The 18,291-nt window shown below is 37.0% G+C and overlaps 2 protein-coding genes across 3 annotated transcripts; one reads left to right on the forward strand and one right to left on the reverse strand.

Moving 5' to 3' along the window:
* Window positions 1-5,411: 5,411 nt before the first annotated feature.
* Window positions 5,412-7,637, forward strand: LOC148919718 (transglutaminase family protein). The gene is given in 8 exon segments (XM_089044417.1): window positions 5,412-5,491; window positions 5,493-5,582; window positions 6,005-6,216; window positions 6,373-6,414; window positions 6,417-6,473; window positions 7,217-7,254; window positions 7,256-7,370; window positions 7,436-7,637. Coding segments are annotated over 8 exon segments (771 nt in total). The 3' UTR covers window positions 7,573-7,637.
* A 3,185-nt stretch (window positions 7,638-10,822) lies between these two features.
* Window positions 10,823-16,191, reverse strand: RUS1 (root UVB sensitive-like protein (Protein of unknown function, DUF647)). Of its 2 annotated transcripts, none has more exons than XM_008222899.3 (7): window positions 15,426-16,189; window positions 15,050-15,325; window positions 14,711-14,767; window positions 14,395-14,593; window positions 14,161-14,276; window positions 12,081-12,257; window positions 10,823-11,613 (listed from the first exon to the last, which is right to left on the reverse strand). In XM_008222899.3, exons 1-7 carry the CDS (start codon window positions 16,119-16,121, stop codon window positions 11,323-11,325), a joined length of 1,812 nt encoding a protein of 603 aa, XP_008221121.2. In that variant the 5' UTR covers window positions 16,122-16,189; the 3' UTR covers window positions 10,823-11,322. The 2 variants fall into 2 exon arrangements, with proteins under 2 accessions (XP_008221121.2, XP_008221122.2); XM_008222900.3 differs by having other exon boundaries at window positions 11,434-11,609; window positions 15,426-16,191.
* Window positions 16,192-18,291: the final 2,100 nt, after the last annotated feature.

Here is an 18,291-nt window from a genome sequence, read left to right on the forward strand (position 1 = left end):
ATCGATGTCTTGAACACAACCAATGATCATATGAAATATTAAACTTGCAAAACGCCAAAAAATAAACTCGTACCTCATTCGAAGCGTCTCTAACTTCAATCTTACTCTTCATGAATAAATACAATATATTTTTTCACCAGTATAAACTTATAAATCTTGGGTTTAGGGTTTAGAAACATGACAGTTTGAGAAAAAAATCAAACTAGGGTTGCAGGAACATATGTGGGGTGTAGTAAGCAATTTTAATTTTAATTTTTTTTGTCCTTAACGGTAATTATGTACAAGGGTAAAATAGGTTATTTATATTTAAAATTAGTATGGGGTGTAAAGAGCAATTAATGGGGTGCCAATAAAATCACCCTTTAAAAAATATTTTTTTATAATAATTATTTTGTTTTATAAATTATAAATTTATACCAAAATTAATATTAAAAAAATGTGTATATGTGAGTCATATGATACATGCTTTGATATAAAGAGCAGAGGGTTGAAATAAAAACACAATTAGGTTATGATTTAGTATATGGGCTCAAGCCCATAACAAAAACTTGTTAAAATACCGCCCAAGTGAAACACAACGTTTCACTAACCTTATCTTCACCTCTTTTTGGATGAACCCTATCCTCACTCATCTCTCATCTCCTGCCTCCATCACTTCCCCTCTACGAAAATTCAAAGATACCTCCGATGAGTAGCGAAGAAGTCGTCGTTGCCAGCCAAGCTAATTGACCCACCCATACCCACCCAAGCCACCTAACTTAGGTTGAAATCGCGGCGGTGTCCTAGCGCCTAGTCGCCGCCTTGGACATGTTGAAAGAGCAAAATATAATATATATTATACATTTTAAAAATATAATTTATATTATACATTTTTAATATATTTAAAGAGTATAGATGCGCGGTTATATTCTGGACTTTTTTTAGACTAAAAGCAAACATTCCCACAAAAAAGAAGAACAAATTGAATTCTCAAATTGATTTACTATGAAATTTCTCTCTTTTCAATATATGCTTTGGAGATGTCGAAACTAGCAAATTAATCTATATATATAAAGCAAAAGGCAAAAAATGGTAAAATATTCAAAATACCAGAAAATACCATTAGTTAATGCAAACATTAAGAATTGAAATTATTATTAATTAAATGAGGATAATATGGTAAATTTAAATTTTTCTATATTAAAAAAAAATCAGATAATTAATATTATTTTTATAAAACACAACTATCCATTATCTTTTTTAATACTAAAATAAATTTAAAATTTTCACACGGAGAAGTTAGTATCTATAAAGTTTAAACTAATATAAATAAAAGAGTCATTTTCCTTTATTTATTTATTTAATAAATAATATATTAAATATAGGGAGAATTTTCCCACTCCCATTTTCTCCACTTATACTTTCCTCTGCTTTTTAATACTTTTTATCAATTTTGTTCTGTTTTTATTCTTCTCTTTCCTACTCTACCCTTAATATATATTAGGAAAGTTAAATAAAAATCAAAAAATCAAAAATGAAAAGAAAAAAAAAATCTCTCTCCCTCTCTCGCCTCCTAGCCTCCTCCAGCCCGACTGCTTCCTCCAAGGCACCACCAACTCAGCCACCCAGCCATCCTAACCATCAACCAAGCCACCCAAACACGACATCAATTCACCCCCACCCCCACCCACCTTCCCATACCCCCAATCTTGCAACCAAACTAGTGCGATACTAGTCCTACACTCCAATCTTGCTCACATCAAACTCAAAACAAATAATCAAACCTACACTAGAAAAATCCATATCAATTCCAAGAAACAAATTAAATTGAGCCCAACCCATCCATATTTGAATGATTTCTGAAAGTGAGAGAGCGACATAAACGGAGAGAGAGAGTGCACGGGAGAATCATCCCTACCCCGACGCATCCATCTCCAATATTGTAGAAACTGATTTTCCCTTATATTATTCATATGATCATTATACAATATATATAAAGTCTGTAGAGAATAATCTACAGTTACAACAAGCCATTATCATAAACATAAATATGGAGTTATGACCTAATAACAACGTAACTGACAACTGACCATTTCCTATCATTAGTAGGATTAACTATTGTAACTCCCTAATACTCCCCCGCAAATCGAGCGCACACAGTATAGCAAGATTTGAATGAAGAAACTACATAGTAATGGAGATGGCGGCAGCAGTCGGTTGTAGTAGTCCAGTAAAGGGAACCAAAAAGAAGAACTCCAATCTCCAGAGTTGCAACAGCGGCATGAGAGAAACAAAGTAAACATAATGCCCATTGAAAGGCAGGAAGTGAAGGTAGGATAAAGAGCATGCGGTAAGTGAGAAAAAAAAGTAGCCATGTAGAAAAATAAAAGTTGCGCAAAATAAATAAAAAAAGTTACACCCATAGGAAGAGAGGAAGTGGAAAGAAAAGAAAATGTATCACATGGTAAGCAACACAGTAGAGGATGCAGCACAACAGTAGAGGATAAGAGGTGAAACCAACTTGGGACACAGAGAAAAGAAAACGAGAGCATGGGCAAGTTTGAATTTCAAAGCACCATAGAAACAAGAAGGTATGAGGAAGAAAACCACGGGGGAATAGAGAAGTAATAAAGAAAAATCATCACACGAGCATAGAAGCCCATAGAGATTAAAATAAAGAGGGATTATTGACCCAAAAAAAAACAATAATAAGAAATAAAAAAGGAAACCAAGTGAGACAGAGAAAGTAGTCAAGAGAGGGAGAGAGAACAAGATGCAAGAGACAATCCATGAAAAGGAAAGGAAACTCAAGATTCCAGAGACAACCCATGACAGGGAGAGAGAAAACACAATTGAAAAGAAGAGAAGAGAATACCCCAGTAACATAAAATAATTATAAAGAAAAGAAGACAATATCCGAGTAAAAGAGAAGAAGAAAGGCAGCGCAAGAGAGCATTGAAGAAGACAGAGACCAACAGTAAAATCAAAGAAATAGATTGGGCTTAAGAGGGGAGGAGAACACAGGTTGAGCATAGATAGAGCGTGAGAGGCCGATACCAAGGCAACAACACAATGATAGGGCTTGAGTGGCCAATACCAAGTCGGCAACACAGAGGAAGAAACAAGGGCTGTGCAAAGGGAACACTGGCAGGGTAGCAAGGTAGAGAAGGCTCGGCGAGCGTTGACGAGGCTCACGGAGGAAAGAGAAACCAGCTCAGCGAGAGAGACGGCGTGAGGGAGACAAAGAAGTGGACAGAGATGTCAAGAGAAAGAGAGAAACCAACAATAGAAAGGTGTGGTCTTCAAGGGAAAACAGAGATATGGCCATCATGCCAAGAGACGGACATGGAGAAGGAAGTGAAAGGAAGTTTTATTTTTATTGATTTTTTTATTTATTGTTATTTTATAAAGAAGATACGGGCTTCTAATAAAAACAAATAAAAAACAAAATAATAAAAAACAAAATAAAGGAAGGAAAGCATAAAGTTGAGGAGCACGAGTGTTTGGGCAGGAGAGAGAGATGAAGCGAAGGGGAAGCATGCGTGTAGATAGATATTGGAAAAATGGGGGGCTCATGACACCAAAGAGAAAGAGAGAAAGTTCAAGAGGGAGTTTTGATAGAGAAAAAAAAAAGAAAAAAAATGAGATCCTGGAGAGAGAGAGGGAGAGAGAGGATAGAGCACATGAAGGATAGACAACGATTGTGCAAAGGGACTAACGACAGTGAAGCACAGCAGGATAGATACAAAGGCTGGCTAGGATAAGGCTTGGCGAGCGATGACAACTGACATGGGGGAGAAGGCTCAATCTTCAATAGAGAGCATAAAAAGGAGAAATGGCTCAATCTTCAACAGAGAGCATTACATGGAGAAATGCATGGCTCAATCTTCAACAGAGAGCTAGACACGGAGAGAGTGAAAGAAAAAGGCTCATCAATGAGCAGAGAGCTTGATAGGGAGCTTTGAAAAATAAAAGGAAATGGCAACAGCATAGAGAAAGAAAAAAAAAAGACTGATTATAGAAGGGAGGAGAAGATGGAGAACTATACATAAGCAAACACCCTTCGGGTGAGGAGAGCCAACGACTCTCAATGTTGGCAAATGAAGGATCGCTAATTGGCATTAGCCATTAGCTCTGATACCATGTAGAAACTGATTTTCCCTTATATTATTCATATGATCATTATACAATATATATAAAGTCTGTAGAGAATAATCTACAGTTACAACAAGCCATTATCATAAACATAAATATGGAGTTATGACCTAATAACAACGTAACTGACAACTAACCATTTCCTATCATTAGTAGGATTAACTATTGTAACTCCCTAATAAATATCTCGTCGGTGTTGAAGGCCAGATCTGATGGTGTCGGCGTTTAGAGTGACATGCTTGGATCTGGTATTGCGGTGTCGTATCAGGTGATGGTGGTGTTGCTGCTGGTTTCTTGAAGGAGGAAGGGTGGGGTGTCTTGATAAGTTTTGGAAGGAGAGAGAGACAAAGAGAGAGGGATAAATGGATAGGGATGGGGGAGGTTGGCCGGTGCAGCGGGGTTTTGGGGTGGGGATGGGAATGGTGTCGTGATTAATGGGCGGGCTTGGGTTTTTTTTTGTTTTTGTTTTATTTAACTTTTCTTCGTTAGTAGGAAAATCAGGGTTTAGCCGAAAATCACCTTCCTAAATATAATATACTTAAAGAGTATAGCCGGACGGTTATAATATTTTTTAAATTTAAAATAAGTGTAGCCGAGCGGCATTCTGTTTTCGACACCGGCGACTTAGACGCAGAGGAGGCGGGTCCTTTTCCATAAATAGTATCACCGGGCAGGGGTTATTTATTATAAAAACAATCGTATAGCCGCGGCTATACTATTGTTTAAACGCGTGGCAGAGCAGGCGCAGACGGGTGGTCTGTTTTTTTAATCATAAATAGTACCGCCATGCGGCCATACTAGGGTTTTTAATAAAAAGGTATAGCCGAGCGGATATACTACTTTCTTATTAACAAAAACAGTATAGCCGAACGCTATACTATTTTTGACACATGTTAAAATGGGCGCTAGCGCCGCTGTCCCGTTTTAATTTTTAATGAATAGTATAGCCGCGTGGCTATCGACTTTACATGTGTCCTTTTAAAAATATAAATAGTGTAGCCGGTGGCTATACGCGGTGGTTTTTAAAAAATATAAAAAGAGTATAGTCGGGCGGCTATACTGCGGTTTTTGTTATAAAAATAGTATAGCCGTCCGGCGATACTAGGGATATTTTTTTTAAAAAATAGTATAGCCGTGCAGGCTGTACTGGTCTTTTTAAAATATTTTTATAAATAGTATAGCCGGCCGGCTATACGCTTACGTAAGACACACCAAATTGCTCTCAACCTCTGTTAAATTCTTGGAGATTCTATTTTTTTAAAAAAAAATTCTACTTGATGATACAGTCTTTGCTCTACATAGCAGCTGAAGATGAAGCATTTTTGGCTTTTGATCGAGAGATGGATGCTTTCTCAATTCTTATCGAAGAGGGGTGTTTTTGGCCCATCTGGTGTCCATAAGTGGAATACTCCGGCGGGGATACCACTCGCTGGAAGAAGCATACGTGAGTGGTGTCAAACAAAGTAGGGCAAATATTCAGTTATGCTAAGATACGCTCATATTGGCTTATATTGACTCATATTCACACATACTATTATTCTTCTCCAATATGGAGGTATTTATAGAGAAGTACAACCCTAAATAAAATAGGAAATAAATCCAAATTACAATAGAAAATAAATATAAATTACAATAGGAAATAACTCTCAATTATAATAGGACTAGATAAATGGTAAGTAACTAAAATCCTAACATAGTAAGGAACCAAAATCCTAATTAAATAAGGACTCGCCAACACTCTGCCTCAAGTTGGGCAAAGATATTTCGCATGCCCAACTTGACAAGCGAGTCACAGAACACCATACTTGAGAAGCACTAATTGTAGAGAATGTCTTTTAGTCAACCACGAGTGAAACAAGTGACAAACTAGACTCGCCAACAAGTGGCAGACTGAACTGGATGCTATTGCCGAAGAAGTCAAAGCGGAGCTAATTTCAAGAGATATAGGTTGCCGTTTGGCTCAAATTTTGGAGGCAGTGAATGTTGTTCTTTTTGAGTTAAGAGGCTTCAGGAGGTCACCTGTCGTTTGAGATGCAAAGTATTCATACTTGCACTTGGTTCTAAGTTCTGGATGTGGAATTGGTGACATTCGACTCTTGCTTCCTTTATACATAGTTAAAGGCACATTTCTTTCTGATCATAAATTTAGGGGATTTTGGAAGAATTTTTTGCTATGATATAATTCTGTGCATATTTTGAGGTCTCATGCTGACTGAAAATATGTTTCCATGTTGACAGCAATTTTGCTTAGCATTATATACACTGAGGTTTTCCGAAGACTCGTCTGAACATTGTGGGATCTCGAGTTGGGGAAGAATTTTTGATCTGGCCCCAAACGAGTAATCTGGAGGTGTATTATTATTACTATTATTTTGTAATATCTTTTACTTACTAATGCATCAAAAATTCATAAAGCAGTACAACACCAACAGTTGGGGTACTAATTCTATGCACACTACATGTAGTTCCAAGTTTGTAACATTTGGTAACTAAGTCTGCCTTTTTATGTTTTTCGGTTTTAATCAGCATAAGTTGTGTTTCTGCCGGTAGGGTTAATATAGCAGCTCGAGTCTCATTTCGTATGTTCATACCGTGGAAGGATAAGCTAAGCTTTCTTTGGCGTTCGGTTCATTCTAATTTGTTTGACATTTCCTGGATATAATAAGTTTCAGAAGGGCTTTTATGAAATTAGAGAAGCTTATAAAGTATCCCATGTATGTTAATATTTTGGCAGAGGTTATTTCTGGTGTTGGGTGTAGTGTCTACTAAGGATGTCTGCGGATTAAGAAATGACTCAGACACCAAGACTAGGCCGCTTATAGATAAATATGCAATTTAAGATGGACTTAGTGTATGTTTTCTGTAGTTTACGGAGTTTGAACCAGGGGCAGAGCTATGTAATTCTGTTCTCATTTTACAAGAGAAGTACTTGATACAATGACCGCAGTCTGCATTTCCAAACAATGTAATTATCAGGTGTTGAATATTACTCTGACTTCTGAAGTGCTTGATAGCTAAAATAAGCGCCAAGTGTTTGCTTAGTTGTGCCAAGTATTTCCAGTATGTATTATCTCTCAATTAGTTTCTTCCATTTTGAACGTATTGAAGCCAGATTCTTTGCAGGCTGACCATCATGGCTTCGGAAAGATTGCTGATTTTGCAACCACATAATTGGGCTTCGAGGAGAGACCATGACATGATGTTATACTACAACAGGTATGTAATGTGCAATGTTGGTACTTTTTCCCCAAAATGTATCTAAATTTAATTGGCTGATCCTGTTGTTAATGGTGAATGCCAGGGACTAGCATTTGCATGGCTTTTGCCCCAGAATAGGAGGCAAAAGTTCTAGAACCATTTCTTGAGAAATTGCATCTGCTGCGGCTTGAACCATCGTGGAAACCTTTACATCACTCGAGTAAATTTGAAGTCTCTTAGCTTTATGTGTACATAACCAGCCATCTATGCCTCGATGGTTTACACAGATATCAGTTGCATTTGCTTCTGTGATGTGAGAATTCTTGCCCTCTCCCATGTTTAATAGCATGCACGGATTTGAAGAGACTGCTATGCTGCATTGTTGCCATGCGAGCACCATTAACGATTTCTTCATAAGAACTGCTGAAATTAGGCAAAGTGAAGCAAAAAAATGAAGCTTAGGGTTTAAGTGAGAAAATGACTTGGGAGTCTCAAGTGAGTTATGGGTCCTAATTTGAAAGAACTGGTCCTCAAACTTATACGTGAGTTACATTGTAGTCCCTCAACTAAATTATTAGTTCAAATGGTCCACCAACTCTTTATTATTAGGTGAATTGGTCATACTGTTACACTCCATCATTGCCGTTAATTTGAGGGTTAAAATCATCAATTTATATTAAAATATTAATTAATTAATTAAAACATAGGTAGAGGGAGAACGCAAAGGGGATGGGCAGTGGGTGTGGGCTGGGGTGGCTATGCCTTCATCTCTTCTCTCATCATGGAGAAAACATAAATTTCTTCATTCTCTTAATGAAGAATAGATTAAAAAAAACATGTGATAATAAAAACAAGAAATATCCCATTCATCTCATCCCGCATCTATCCCACAGAGCAACAAAAGAGAAACTACTTTTTTCTTTTTCCATTTTTGCAACTCCATCGAGAGGAATTCAGTACCATAAATTGATCAAGGCACCCATGTGCCTTCTCCCCTTAATCCTCGGCTCCACCATTGTAACCTATCGCGGAGCTCAATGCGTGCAGCCACCTTAGCCATCGAAGTCGGAGAAGTCATGTCTGAACGAAGTTGGTGCCGTTGTCATCTCTCCCGGGCTGATTGGTTGTCTTCCGGCACCGTTGTCATTTGGTTGTGCAAGGAGGGAAGAAGAAGAAGAAGGGAAATTGAAAACTCCACTATGAAAAAGTCACATTTACCGTTCCTATTCTCCTCAGTTCACATAATTTTAACTCACAAAAAATTGTAACGGTGGACCAATTCACCAAATAATGAAGAATTGGTGGACTACTTGAACGAATAATTAGTAGAGGGACCAAAATGCAACTTGAGTATAAATTTGAGGACCATTTGAGTAAATAAAGATTAAAAAAAAAAACCAATAGTCTAATTAATCCAAATACGAAATCAAAGAACTTAGTTTAAAAATTACAAACGGACATGAAAAATACATAATAAAGTTGCAAATAATTGTTACAAAATAACATGAAATTTGTTTAAATGGAGATGACATGCAGTCTTTAAATGATACTATAAGAAAGAAGTACCATAATGGGAGTCACATCCATAATCTAGCTTACAACATATGCACCAAGGTTCAAACCAACAACATAAACTAATTAAATTATAACAGAAACTAAAATAGAAAAAGTATGATCCTCTATAACAATTCTTTGGAGCAATTATGTTCAATATCAGTTCCATATCACTGAAACCCATGTGACTATAAATTTTCTAAATAAAGCACATACAAACACATTGTAAACACATAATCCATATGTAAACACTAATTTCCTGCGACAAATGAGACAAGAACACGTGTACAAAATAATATTTGTATTGATTTATCAAGTGTGTAGGTTACAATCTTTGTGGGTATTCTTTCACAAAAATTAAAGAATTTCCTCTGATTCGATCTCCAAGAGTGTGCGCGATTCAAGGGTGCCAAGCACTTGATCTTGAATCGGAATATGAGACTTCGTTGAGGGCCGTCACGGCTTGATCTCGAATACGTTAGGACCACAAGTAGTGTCACATAGTGGATAGTCTTCGACTTTGGCTGTGGAGGAATTGGCACATGTTTGTTGTGCTTAGTGATTCTCCACTAGCTTGATGAAGAACTTGAGAGTCTAGGTGTTGCTTCGGGTAAAGAGCTCTTTGGTTTTACAAAGTGTGTGTGTCTCCCCCTCCGAAGGTCCTTTCTCACGAATATGAGCCTAGTATTTATAGGCAAAGAATTGAGTCTTGGTTTGGAATCCCAATCTGAATCCCTTGATTTGTGGGATTGGTTTCTGATTTGATTTAATTTAGCTCTTAATTAAGTCAAAATCCTTCAATTAGGGAAATTAACTCGTGATTTAGGAAGATGACCAAATAAGGATAATTTATTCCTTTTCGGCATATGATTTCATTTGATTGATGAAGATCTTAGATGCTAACATGTGCCATCTCCAATGTACACCTTTGTCTGCATGAGTCATGTGCCACGTGTATTTATGTGGAACCCACGAATTTTCCAATTATCTTTAACTAGTCAAATTTGAATTTTAACTATTGACTGTAAATTAGTGAATTTTTATTTCACTAAAATTTCCACGTCTACACCATCTACTATTAAGTTGACACATATATTGGTATTTAAATAATAAAATAATTTTAATTATCGATTCGGTATGGAGTTTCATCGGGTTATGAATAATGTTACTCAGTCTATTAATCAAACCTTTCGGAAAGGATCAAATCGGAAGAATTAAAAATAAATGATAAATAATGAACTAAACTAAACCAAACCAAACTAAATTAAACAGTCAATTTGGTACAATGGGTACACAAATTGTTTGGATGCCCACCTCTAGATCCAAGCATACTATTATCGTCTGAAAAAAAATAAATTATCCAAGCATTTGAATAAGTACCGAGCTTACCGTACACGATTTTTTCTCTCCCCTAGAACGAGGAAGAGTTCGAGCATTTTAAGTGAGAATTTGGTAACAAGTTCGCTACATTTGAACTAGGAAAAAGAAACATCCATTTGTCTTAGCTTACAGGACTTGCCGACATGGACAAATTATGCAAACCGAAACTGAATTTTCTCGCTTCCATTCCATCTACAATTTTATGATATAATAAGGCGATTCATTAATCTCGGCACCGTAATAATTAATATCCCTTTTGTGGCGATTCACAAGCTACAGATAGTAAAACGTTGCAGTTGCCATCCTGGTAAGAGGAAGTAAAACTTGGTTGCAACATGAATGGCAATATTTTGCTATCTCCGGTCAATAACGCTATGCCACGAGGAAAAGTTATCACACGTGTCATAGCATTATTGGTTGGGAATAGCAAAACAGTGTTATCTAGTTTCATGTCAGTGTTCCTCTGGTCGAGGATATGCCTTTATCGAAACTGAAGGCCATCCATTTCATGCTACACAGTGCAATATAAATTTCCAATGATATTTTCAACCCCAACTTTCTTAATACGAGGACTTACTAGAAAATACCATTAACATGAAGTTAATAACACGTGAAGGGGGACGCTAGGGATGATTATCCCTGTATTGATAAAAGCAGCTAAATAAGGAAAGGCACTTACTGAGTTTGTGAAAGAGAAGCCAACGTAATGAAAAACTACAAGTGGAGTTGTCAATGACCTGAAACCTGGACCAAATAAAGGGCGTATCTGCAACAGGCGCCATGCCCACCAATTGATTAGTCATCACTTCCCCATTATGTAAATAATCTTCAATCACAATATTGAAAGAAGAGGGGTGAATGAAGTGCGAACTCTGCCTTCTCTTGCAACATCATGTGTCCTCTCAGTTTGTCTTACCCTGTTTGAGAACCTGTACTGTAAAGCTTTGCAGCAACTAATGAATCGAAGGTATAGGCATGGAGCGATCCCATGATGATCTCAAAGATAGGCATGTGTCCTCTCAGTTTCTTTCCTCATTTCCTTACAATGCAAAACCATCATGGAATAAGCCCATCTGGTACGGCCACATAACCTAGACGAACTCTATTAGGTAAAGGTCTTGCAATAAGCCCCTCTGTAACCCAACCCATTGATTCTCCATCGTTTTTGACATGGTTGAATTCCCTCTGCACATATTCTAGAGATATTTGCAATCTTCCTCCCGGTTTGCAGTCAGCGGAAGTGCCTCTTGCTTCATATCCTGCATTTTTCTCCAACCAATACAGATAATTGACATGGAACAATGCTCTCAGCATGTCTTGTAGAGAAGATGTTTCTTTAAGCACTACCTGATACATGACAATATATAAATTACAATTCAAAAAGATAGGTATATGTACAAATGTGTGTACATATGCAAGTATGAAGCATGCAAAATTTATGCGTATACAAAACAAAGAGTTGTATGATATCCTGATCTTGCTTTTATCTGTCTTATGTATCCACTTAGTTTATGTTTTCCATCCAAAAATATTCACTCCTCTCTCTCTCTTCTGCCCGCCCCCTTTTTAACTTGTAGTAGAGCATTCTCCATTGTTAAAATATCAAACCTTTCATAGACAGAAGTATAGGCTTGAATCATGTCAACAGTAGATGATTAAATAATGTCACAACTAGAAACTTAAGAAATTTAAATTCCCTATAAGTAATTAACTTGACTACACAAATTTCATAGGAAATATACAAATTCAAAAAAAAAAAAAAAATTGACTATGAATTTATACAGAGATTGATACCAAAGGGATAATTTACTCACGCAAAATCTTCCCTTGTGCTCAGTAAAAATATAGCCTTCTTCCTTATATAGACTGAGCAGTGCAAGCACATCCTCCTTGCTGTTGACTAGATCACTGAGCTTGGATCCCAACTGCAGCCTCTGCTCGATTTCAACAGCAGCATCCTTCGCTTCCGAAGATAATACTGTTGATTGTACCTTGGATGTGCAATAAATAAATAAATAAATAAAATTAAATATTAAAAATGCATGCAAATCAGACCATGTAACATTCAACAGGAACATATATGGACTATTTTTGATTCTGTCTAGCCTCATACTCTGTAAACTAATAAATGTACAAATTTTTCTAACCAAGTTAGTTCCTGATCATAAGGTATCATAAAATGTCTTGCACATATTCCACTGATCTTAATTGTGCGAGAAGTATCATCGCTTCCCAATTTCTAAAGGAATTTATACGAAAAATCACTCATACATTCTTGACAAACACATGGTTACAGGGAAAGAACCCTGACACAGTTTATCCTTTCGTTGCACAAAAAACAAAAACATTATTTATATAGGTTACTCTTTTTTTTGGGGGGGAGGGCGATGGGTGGGAATTGTTGGTGGGTGGGGAACCCATTTCAACTCATGATGTAACTTCTCAACTTGGCACTGGATTGCAGAGCATAAGGCACCATTAATTATCCTACATGGATGAATGACATTAAAATCCTGCTGATAATGGGTAGTGGTATGGGGGAAGGTGGGTGGGTCACCCGGAGATGGGAAGGGGTGGCGAGGGGTGGTTGCTGGGGCTGGTCCTTGTGGTTGGGGCAGGGACGGGGTAAGAGGGAAGTGGTGGGGCTTTTTTTATTATTTTAAGTTTTCATTTTATTCTTATTTTAAATTGAATTTTTGAAAGTTTGAAAGTTTTTATTATTAATACTTTAGTCCACCTAAGCAAAAAAAAAGTGGCCCCGGCACATGACACGTCATCACTTAACGGATTTCCTGAAAGTTTGCCTAATGGCGGAGCCAGATTGTCACAATTTCATAACATACGAGTACTAAACTCTAAAATTTCGAAACACATGTGCTAACATGCCTTATCAGGTAAAGTTCATGATACTAAACTGAAATTGACCCCTTTTTTTTTTAGTTTTCTATTTTTTTTTTTTTTTAATAACTATCATTTCCAGGTTGCAAGTGCAACAAGATTGTATAATGTTCGCACTCAAGACAGACTGTTTACACATACATGCACGCATTATGAGGTAATTAAAACAAATTATTAATTGTCATTGTTGCAGCCAAAAAATGAAGGTATTATTACTTCTTTTTTAATCTTTTATTCCTCTTGTGCAAATTCTTGCTATATATGATCATCATGATTATCATATCATCTTCCTAAGTATAGTGCTTGTATACCTAATTTGAATAGATAAAGAAGTAGAACTAAGCTGGGAGGTATGGAGCACTTACATGCAGGTTATAACTAAAAGTTAACTAACAACAAAATAGAGTACGAAGCTGACTACAAGCTGAGAGGTTTGGAGTTACTGCCTTCTTTGGACTAACACAGAGAAAAGATAAGAAAGAGAGGTATGGCGGTGGTGCCATGAACTTGAGGTGAGTTCTGGTGACATCTGTTGGTTTTTTTGGGGACTTGAACTTCTATCTGGTGGGACAGTGAGACTGAAGAAGGGGCTGGTCTGGTTTCTTTAAGACACTCAATGACTGAAAGGATGAGTTCAGTGGAAATATCTTTGTTCAAGCCACTAAAGAAGAGTGTAAAAGGAGGTCTCCATAAGTTTCATTACAAAGATTACTAGTATTTCTTTTCTTAGAAAGCAATACTATTAGTGAGAAAACCATTGCAAATGCAAGCAAAGGAAACTGGGCAGAAAATCTTAGGTAGATTCGCTTCAACCAATTGGTTAGTTCTTCTATACCTAAGAGTCACTAAGTAGTTTAGGGTCCAGTTCAAAAGCTAGAACTAAGATGCAATGTTGGCCATGTAAAGGATTTGGAAATTTTTAAAACAAGGCCTGAATCAATTTGTGACCTTTGTAGAAATATAAAAAGCCAAATGAGGAGGACAAAAATAGCTCACTTGGTTTGCAGGCTTCAAGTTAAGAAATGGTACAGCTGGAAAAAGCGGTTCCTCCTCATTGACCTCTTTGACAGAAGGTGCTTGGCCGCTAAGAAGATATTCGCTAAAAACCAAGCCTGTCAAATTAACCAGGAGCCAAGCTCAGATTTAATTATAACTTCGGTTGCTAAGAAATAATTATTATTCGATTTACAGATGAGGATTTAAAGTTGAAGAGAGAGAGAGTGGAATTACTTGCACGATAAGGATTTAAAGTCCTTAATTGAATGGATTGATATGATTTCAGATTGCAGAACATGTGGATCCAAGTGACAATGCTAAAAGAAGCAAGGCCAAGAAACGTAGAAGAGCCTATGTGGTTGGCCAATGCTATACCAAGCATGATACCAACAGACTTGCTCACCATTCCCTGAGCTTCACCCTTAGCAATCACCTACATTTAAGTATTCCTTTTAGAAATGTTAATTAGTACACCAAGGTAATAGCACATGTCTTTAAATGGATGGAAGTAAGAGGCTTCCAAGCTTCCAAACATTTCAAAATTTGATACCTCAGCAAAGTTTCTTTGAGCAGCAAAACCAGCATAGAAACAGCTCCTGGTAGCAGCCTGTGAAATGATGGATTTGAAATTTCAATTAAGTGTACGTCTTTATATTGGATGAATGTGAGCATGATTACAGCAGGGAGTCATATAATGATTAACTACTGAAATCATATAGGAGGCCAGAAAGGTTCATTCAACACGAGATCTACTTTTAAAAATAACAGTTTGTAAGGCATAGAAAAATGTTTATACTAAGACTGTTTATAATGTAGAGAAAATGTCTTTAAGAAGGAACAGGATAGCCGTCATTCTACACAAGCCGCAAACTTAAAACCGGAAAGTAACCTGAATAAGTGCAGCAGCTGAACGCCCTGCACCTGCAGCAGCACCAATTAAAAGAAAAAGATGGGGAAATGCAGGAGTGAGTATTTCCATTCCAAAGGCAGCATTTTCAAGAAGATCAGCAAACAACCTCCACCCTTTTGGATTGACATCAAAATGCCTTCCATATTTTGAGAGCATAATTTTGCTGAGGTATCCAATTCCATCCTTAAGGACCCAATTGACAGCAGCAGCGGCCGGAATAGCCCCTTTCCCCAATCCAACAGCGTAAAGCAATGCCTATAGACACAACACAAACAAACAAACTCACAGCGGTTGGTTAGAATATTAGACAAAGATGATGGTTGGTTAGGATAGGAATGGTAGGCGAGGGAAGTACCTGAGTGGCAAGGACACCACTAACTTGGCTGGCGACCCCCTGAACTCCTCTCCATAGAGAGTAGTCCAAGTAATCACTGGTAACGCAGTGGGGATAGCCTTCTGGGAGCATCAATCGCATAAGCAGATGTTTGCATTGTAACCACAGATTCCCAACACTTAATGAACCAAAACCAACTTCATGAGCAACAACAAAGGCATCCTTAACAAAATCAGGAATAAGCTTGGTCCAGTTGCCTCCCCTCACTTCCCACACAGGCTCGCACTCCTCTGATGATGCCAGCGCATAAGCCAATCGGAGGTGGCAGAAGCAACAAGCCACAGAGCAGAAGAAGAAGGATAAGAAGATAAACGGGTGATGCCCAGAAGAACCCGAAAAGGAACTACCTTCGTCATGCCACCACCATGAGGATGACTCAAATGGATTATTCCAGCCGCCGCCGCCTCCGCCGCCGTTTTTGTTGCCAGAGTCACAACCGCCATTGTCCAGCAGGATAGTATATGCATTAAACCGTTTCCAAGGCAGTCCATGAGCGTGAGATTGTGAGGCCTTGAGACTAAGCGAAGGCAGCAACACTGGATTGGATTTTAGAGCGGATGACGGTGGCGCAACAGAATTTCTATCACGGATGTAACTAGGCGGTAGAGGTGGAGTAATGCTTCCTTGGATGAACAAGGACTTGCACGCGCACCCCATCTCTTCTTTCCCTCTGACCCGCCTCCCCTCCTCTTTTTTGGTCAATAATGCCTCCCCTTCTCTTCTCCCCCATTCTTCATTCAAAACAAATTTTTTATTTTTAAAGCAATACAAGAAAGGGATTTTAATATAGAGTGCTGCTAAAACGAACCCTAACTTCCCGTTTGGATGAGGAAAAATAATTTACAATTTAGCTAAAAGTCGGGAATTTAAGAGGAGAAATTGACAATTCCTTATTTGGCAACTTAAGCGCGGGAATTCATATTTTCCAGTATGCCAAAACTTACGTAATAATAAAAAAAAGCGCCAAACTTTTTATTTATATGTAATAAAATAAAAAAATAAAAAAAATACAACCCCATAAACCTATGATAAAACCCTAGAAAACAGAGATTGCAAGCCTTGTCGCTTAAAGGCATCATAAAAAAGTTGGGAGCTAAGGAGAAGGAGTTCATCTTGAGTTCTCTCTGGATCAAGTCTAAAGGTTAGTCTTCAAGCCTCTCTCCTTCAATTTATGTTTTTCTATTTTATGGTTACCACGCATTTTAAATGGCTATCCAAATTGGGTGTTTCTGACTAAATTTATGAATATGTTATGAATAGGTTTTGTGATCTTTGTGGCACTATGACTAGATTTTGGGAAGTTTTAACAAAATACTCTATGCCCATTGATATTGGTGTGTGATATGCCTAGATTTTGGGAAGTTTTAACAAAATACTCTATGCCCATTGATATTGGTGTGTGATATGTGTTTATGGTGCAGCTCTATTTTTTTTTTCTAGCTTTATCGCTTTGTGTGATGCTTTTGTCTTCTCTGCTTTCTATATGCTTCGTTTTCTAGTTTCTTGGATTGTTACAACTATTAGTCTGTTGCGTTGGCTTTTCATGTCATGTAGTGAGTTACAACTAAATCGGAAAGTAATATTAATTCACACATATAAATTGTGCATCAAATTCTTATGATTTTCTTCCGACAAAGAAAAAGAGGTATTGTTAAAGATGTTATTACTGATTCGATTGCTAGAATGACTTTATCATTTGAAGAGTTTATCCATGCTGATACTAAGAACCTTGATCCAACAGAGGTATATTCTGAAGTACAAGCAGTACCAAGTCCTAGTGAAAATGAACCACTTAAACTGATAGAAAATAACAAACAATTTCAAATGCTGAAGGCACTCCCAATTAAGAAAAAAAAAAGTATGTTGCTGATGTTTATTGCACGTGGGGAGTGATTTGGTTTGCTAATACGCTCTGTTTGTTTAAGTTGAGTTATTTAGTTCATAAAATGATATGTTATTTTATACTTCGAAGAATACCTTCTATGTTGGTTATCAATTTTTTTTTCTTTTGAAATATTTAATTTATGTCATTTACAATTTATATCAGCTATCCAAACATTGACATTTTCAATTTCTGTCATTTATGAAATTCAACATACATAAATTCAAATACTGAAATATTCAATTGTCAAAAATTAAAATGATGGAAATCTAAATTCCGTAATTTTAGAATTCTATGTAATTTACAATTCTTTCATCCAAACGGAAAGATTAACTGAGTATACCCTAATTTGCAATTCTATGACCAAAAAAAATATATTAAATTATGAAACAAATGTAATTTTAATAAGTAGACTCTAATTTTAATTAAAAAAAGGCTACCAAAAGAAAGAAGTGGAGAACGAAATGGCGCCATGAGAAACAGGCAGACAAACACTTATCAACCTCTATCGAAATATTAGAGCTATGTAGAAAAGATGTTGAAACAACTTCCTGGTCCTAGAAGAGACCCACACAAATTAAAGGGAAGAAAACCTAGGGATAGCTACAAGCTGGCTATATCAATCAAAGAGAAGATTTAAATAAAAGTGCAACACCATCAAATAGACCAGCATATCATTGGACATATCAACTTGGGAAGAAAGCCCCAACAAGTCACTGAAACGGCCAACATTATTCAACTTGAAATTAGAATTAAGAATCAGGCAGCGTTCAAACTTAGTTCTTGCTTCAAGTGGAGAGTCACAAGAATTTATACGAATCAAGCTTTGAATTGAAGGAGTTAGCAAATCTATTCTCACAACAACTTACGAAATTAAAGATTTTGATGCAAATCCAAAATCTGAAAAGAGGACACGAATTCATGTAAAAAGATAAACCTCATTTA

This window comes from Prunus mume, linkage group LG2 (genome assembly GCF_029339155.1).
Source record: "Prunus mume cultivar Tortuosa linkage group LG2, ASM2933915v1, whole genome shotgun sequence".
Classification (NCBI taxonomy): domain Eukaryota; kingdom Viridiplantae; phylum Streptophyta; class Magnoliopsida; order Rosales; family Rosaceae; genus Prunus; species Prunus mume.

Coding starts and splice junctions, on each gene's coding strand:
- RUS1 (XM_008222899.3), bottom strand. CDS start 16,121: ATGGGGTGCGCGTGCAAGTCCTTGTTCATCCAAGGAAGCATTACTCCA. Junction 14,277..14,394: donor TTTAAATCCTTATCGTGCAA/GTAATTCCACTC, acceptor TTAATTTGACAG/GCTTGGTTTTTAGCGAATAT. Junction 11,614..12,080: donor AGCACAAGGGAAGATTTTGC/GTGAGTAAATTA, acceptor GTCATGTATCAG/GTAGTGCTTAAAGAAACATC.